Source organism: Paramisgurnus dabryanus, chromosome 1, assembly GCF_030506205.2.
Source record: "Paramisgurnus dabryanus chromosome 1, PD_genome_1.1, whole genome shotgun sequence".
NCBI lineage: Eukaryota > Metazoa > Chordata > Actinopteri > Cypriniformes > Cobitidae > Paramisgurnus > Paramisgurnus dabryanus.
In genome coordinates, this window is record NC_133337.1 from 20652196 (window position 1) to 20658035 (window position 5840).

A 5840-nucleotide genomic window follows, 5' to 3' on the forward strand; every position below is an offset into this window, starting at 1 on the left:
GCAAGAAGACATTTTTGCAACTCAGACAACTTTAGACTAGAGAGAAAGTTTTAAAATGCAATATATTTTCATTTACATTCAATTGTTAAAGGTGCAAAAGAGGATGTTTGTTTTATACATTTTTGCAATATTACTTGAAACTGTCTTTACTAAATGATAAAAGACTGAACTGCACTGAAAGTAATAATATTAATATACATCATCTATGCACAAGATAGGGCCTTAAAAACATCAGCCAATTGCTCATGCGGTCATCGCATAAGCGATTGGACCTCTGGCTTGTCAATCACTGCCATTACGATCCTTGTGAGAGACGTGCGCGCTCCAGTAACTTTACACAGGTGACGCATGCGCATAGCGCATCAAACTCCGTCTTAAGTTTCAGTTTGTTTTCATTGTCGATCCTGCTTTCCTCCTCGAATTTGCACCACGGTAGAGAAGAAACTCGAAGGAAGACGCAAAAGAAAGACTTTTTTAAGCCGCTGGGAATAGGAGAAAATTGTCAGAAGAACCGTAATGTAAACAGAGTCGTTATGGAGAAACATTTCAACGCTGGAGAGCAATGAAGGAACAGAGAGGTGTCAAAACAGACGCGCAGTTCGCAAAATTCTTCCCAAAAGGTAATAGTGATTATTCTTTCTTTGGGGAATAATTATTGTTGTACTGTTATTATTGACGTTGTTCTTGTACTATAGTTGTAAGGCATTGACCAGTCTGCTACATGCTAGTTGAAATGTGAGTAGCGTCGACTGATCTAACGTTTTAACTTATTTGTTTACTGACGCGACACAGCATATGCCGGTGGTAAACAAACACTCGTGTTCAAATATTTGTGCACGAGTTTTGGAAGGCGTTCCCTAGAAATGAGCCGTGAAGGAGGGATGCTGTTCTTACGCATGCGCTCATTTAAAAAACTTCTCAGTCGGCGAAAAACATCCTCTTTTGCGCCTTTAAAGTGTTTAATAAAGTTTTTCAAACACTCATTCAAAGTAGCCTACCTGAAAAAGGGATGTAAATAAACATAAGTTTTCTGGACGGGGATTAATTTAAAGCATGACAAGGCCTTAGTTTAATTATGAAATATAACTATACTAGTCAACATTTGAAGTGGATCAAAACCTTTCATAAAAGTTGTCTTAAAATATTGGACAATATGCGTTCTTGTCTTAGGACACCTTTGATAAACTTTTTTGATCCACTTCGAATGTTGACTAGTGTAGTTTTAACAAACGTGCCTTACTAAAAACATTTGTGTGCATTTTGAGGCAAAACAGAGGGCGTTTTCAGTTTAGACAACTCTTACACTCTAATCCCTGTCTGGGCGGGGAAACCACCCCATGTATATATTTGTGTAATATATGTGTAATACATGTTGTATGTTTGTGTAATACTACAATGACCATGAATGCTTGCATGTGTAATATATAGTCTACATGTGTATAATATAGAGTGTCCACGGTAGGTAATATATAATATGTGTTTAAATATGTATATTTTAAGTTTCTGTATTTATTAACAATGTACAGACTCTATGTAACAAGTCTTGCGGTCTTGCGGATATGAGTAGCCTGAGTAGCAGCGGTCTTTGGCCTCGTTTTTTGCGGCACGCTCCGCACTTTGATTGGCTGTGAGAACCAGGCAGCGCACCAGAAGAGAAACGGAAGTGACGAAACAACAACAACAACACAAACCGATTGCTCTTCTCGTTTTGTTTATTATCCGATGGTCCGACTGTAACGATATGGCCACCTGGAATGAACAACGCGAAGACCAGCTGATCGCTTTGATTCAGGAACGGCCAGCGCTGTACAACGTCACAGAAAAATGTTACGCCAGCAGAGGACATAGAGCAGAACTCTGGCGCGAGATCGAGCAGACGCTTGCCATATCAGGTGAGATTTACTTTTTTACTTGTCCTAACTGTTGGTGTTGCTGAATGCTGATCACAGTTTAATAAAACAAGTCAAGCTTATAGCAGCTTTGTTGTTAGGTGCGTCGCTTCGCATACCGATCGGCGTAGTTAAAGGGATAGTTCACTCAAAAATAAAAATGTTGTCATCATTTTCTTATCCCCATGTTGTTCTAAATCTAAACCTGTATGAGTTTCTTTTTTCTGACGAACACAAAATATATTTTTTGATAAATGATGGTAAGTAGTGTACACAGCTGATTGTAACCATTGACTTTTATAGTAGGAAAAACAAATAGTAGCCGATTTGTATTCATACAGGTTTAGAACAACATGAGGATGAGAAAATGACAGAATTTAAATTTTTGGGTGAACTGAAATGCCCAAGATAAAGCCAGATTTAATGCTCTGCATATAGACATTCATTTGACATGCAAAATTTGCTTACTGTTTACAAACTTTGACATTGTCCTGCAGAAAAGGAACTGAGGAAGAGGTGGGATTCCCTACGAACACAGTACTCACGGTACAAGAAAGCTGCGCCAACAGGAAGTGTCGATGCTCCGAAGACTGGCAGACAGCAATGGATCCTGAACCAGTTACAGTTCTTAGAGCCTCATATGAAAAGAAGGGAGATCACTTCAAAACCAAATTTTATGGTAACTAACCTATTTACTATATATGTGTTGAATACATTAATTTACTAACTGTAAGTTGAATATTACAAAAGTGAACAGCTGTATGAACTCCCCTAAGTGTGAACGCATTTGTATTTTTTTAAGGAACCACTGGCTTTTGATGATTCCTGTTCACTCTCACCCATAACCAGCAATGACACCTGGAACAGCAACCCTGAAGAGCCCAACTTGTTTGAAGCTGAGTCAAAGCCAAGCAGTCCCCTACCAGAATCCGCCATCTGCGGAGAAGCATCCGTGCCGATCAAAGAAGAGCCTGTGCCCTGCACCTTCAGTCAGCCAAGCACCCCTCGGCCTCGGATGAAGCGCAGAAGGAAGATGCTGGACGCGTCCACCAATGAGAAGTCTGCAAACTTGTTGCACAACATTAGTAAAATCCTGGAAAGGTTGGCTCCTCAGGAAGAGTGCAGTGATGATGTGATTTCTACCTACTGCAAAAGCATTGAGCACAGAATGCGGAAACTTCCCCCACATTTACTGCCGCATTTCATGCACGAGGTGGACAACAGCATTTTTAGGTATCAAGTTTTACTGTCCAGCAGTGAGCATACTCCAAACACTCAGCCGTCTGAAATCCAACCTTTGCAACCAATATCTACAAGCAGAAGTTTGTAAATAACTACTGTGGACCAGCACCATTAGAACAATTGTGTGCTTTATGGACACTGGAAATGAAAAAAATACAAACACATGGATCTGATTGTGTTTGTTTGATCCATACTCACTGGTATTAGGCATTATATACACAACCTGAAAGTTAGTTTTTTTGCATAAGTGCAAGTATGAATGCGTTGTCTTTCTGTGAAAGCCCTGTGATGCAGCTGGCAGCATCTCCAGCGTGTTTCGGATAAGAAGTCTCCAGCATGTGACCCTACATTGGATAATGATGTTGGAAATTGATGCAGTTACTTTTTAGGATTTTTTTGTTCTGAATACAAAAAGTTATTAATAAACACAAATTTTAACTGATTTATATATACTGTATATGAAGTTATTGATAAAACAACGGTAAGTGCTCTTAAAGGGATGGTTCACCCAAAAAATAAAAATTGTCTTTTACATACCCTTGTGTTGTTCTAAACCTGTATTAGCTTCTGTTTGCTACAAAATAAGAATTGTAATAAATGACGGTAATCACACAGTTGACGTCTGAAAGTCTATGATCAAAATATCTACTGTTAAAGGTGACATAGAATGATTGAATGGAGTATTTTTTCTTGTTCTGTGATGTGACATGTAGACAAATTTTTTTTGTTTGGGTTTGTAATGCCTTAGAAGCTTCCTAAAAACCTCTCTCAGATAGCTCTATTAGGGTGGGGGATTTTAAACAAGTGGTTTTGCACCTATTTGGCTCCCCCTACTGGCTTAACTTGCAATCTCATTACTGATTGGCTGACTTTGCTGACACTCAAAAAATGTAGCCAATTATTTTAAAGTGGAGGGGCAGTTAGATGCCTGTGATGTCATAAGCATCAGTTTTTCAGATTGGGCCGTTTTCTGGCTGACATTTCTAAAAGAGGAATTTCTATGAGACTGAGATGTTTAGCATGTTTAGCACTTTTTGTATGTTTGTGAATGCGGGGAGACTACCATTATTCAACAAAGACAAGGTAAAAATGGTTTTTCATTCTCTGTCCCCTTTAAGTTCAACAGAATAAAGAAACTCATACAGGTCTATGAGGATGAGTACATTATGGCAGAATTTAAATTTTGGGGTGAACTGTCCTTTAAATTTACCTTAAAGAGATACTACTTTACAAAATCAGGTATTGTAATGGTTTTTTATTGTATGCATTTGAGAGACCTTTAATCCAAAGTGACTTGTGTTGCAGTCAAGGTATACGTTTAATCAGTATGTGTGTTTCCTAGGAATTGAAACCTGACTTTTGTGATGCTAACACTACCAACTGAGCTACAGAAACAAATCAACATCACAACTAAATCACACTTAACAAAATATGTTACCCTGGACCATAAAACTAGTCAAAAGAGTCTTTTTTTTTTTTTAACTAAATAAGCTTTCCATTGATGCAAGGTTTGTAAGGATAGAACAATATTTGGCCTAGATTTAAAAACTATTTAAGAATTTGGAATCAGAGGGTGCAAAAAAAAGGGGGAAAAAATCGCCTTTAAAGTTGTCCACATGAAGTCCTTAGCAACACGTATTACTAATTATAAATCATTTTTTTATATTTATTATAGAAAATATACAAAATATCTTCATGAAATATTATCTTTACTTGATATCCTAATAATTTTTGGCATAAGAAAATCACAAATTTAGACCCATACAATGTATTGTTGGCTATTGCTACAAATATACCAATGCTACACTTATGACTGATTGTGTAGTCCAGGGTCACATATTATCTAAAGAAGAGCTAAACTGGATGTTAAAGTAACCAAACTAAATCATAATTTGCTTTATATAAAATTAAAAATTGTACCAGTGGGTGTTCCGTTCCACTAACTCTTTCAAACTTATGTACAGTTTAAAAAAAATATTTTATTTAAACAGCTTAAAGTCATAACACTATTATTTTTTATTCATAACTTCAAATTAAAATGCTCATGTTTGAATAAACACACCTCATTTCAACCTCTACACTCTTAGAAAGGGTTTACACATCTTTGTGTGTTAAGCTTTTAAAGGGACCCTCCACTTTTTTTTGAAAATATGCTCATTTTCTAGCTCCCCTTAAGTTAAACATTTGATTTTTCCTGTTTTGGAACCCATTCAGCTGATCTCCGTGTCTGGCGTTAACACTATTAGCATAGCTTAGCATAATCCATTGAATCTGATTAGACCATTAGCATCGTGCTAAAAAATAACCAAAGAGTTTTGAAATTTTTCCTATTTAAAACTTGACTCTTCTGCATCGTATACTAAGACCAACGGAAAATTAAAAGCTGCGATTTTCTAGGCAGATATGGCTAGGAACTATACTCTCAAACTGGCGTAATAATCAAGGACTTTGCTGCTGTAACATGGCTGTAGCAGGCGCAGTGATATTACGCACTGCCTGAAAATAGTCCCCTTGGTTACTTTCAATGGCAGGGGACTATTTTCGGGCCGTGTGTAATATCACAACGGCTTATAGTCTAATCAGATTCAATGGGTTGTGCTAAGCCATGCTAAAGGTGCTAGCGCCAGACCCAGAGATCAGCTGAATGGATTCCAAATTATTTTTAACTCTAGGGGAGCTGGAAAATGAGCATATTAATTTTTTTCCCCT

General features: G+C 37.4%; 1 protein-coding gene across 1 annotated transcript; it reads left to right on the plus strand.

Annotated features, from left to right (window-relative positions):
- Positions 1-1611: 1611 nt before the first annotated feature.
- Positions 1612-3743, plus strand: LOC135750444 (uncharacterized). Its single transcript, XM_065269275.2, has 3 exons — positions 1612-1892; positions 2387-2568; positions 2692-3743. The coding sequence occupies exons 1-3, from the start codon at positions 1742-1744 to the stop codon at positions 3217-3219; spliced, it is 861 nt and encodes a 286-aa protein (XP_065125347.2). The 5' UTR covers positions 1612-1741; the 3' UTR covers positions 3220-3743.
- Positions 3744-5840: the final 2097 nt, after the last annotated feature.

Excerpts from the sequence above, each read along its gene's own strand:
- LOC135750444 (XM_065269275.2), top strand. The coding sequence starts at position 1,742 with ATGGCCACCTGGAATGAACAACGCGAAGACCAGCTGATCGCTTTGATT. Across the intron at positions 1,893-2,386 it reads GCAGACGCTTGCCATATCAG|AAAAGGAACTGAGGAAGAGG; the intron begins GTGAGATTTACT and ends ATTGTCCTGCAG. Across the intron at positions 2,569-2,691 it reads CTTCAAAACCAAATTTTATG|GAACCACTGGCTTTTGATGA; the intron begins GTAACTAACCTA and ends TATTTTTTTAAG.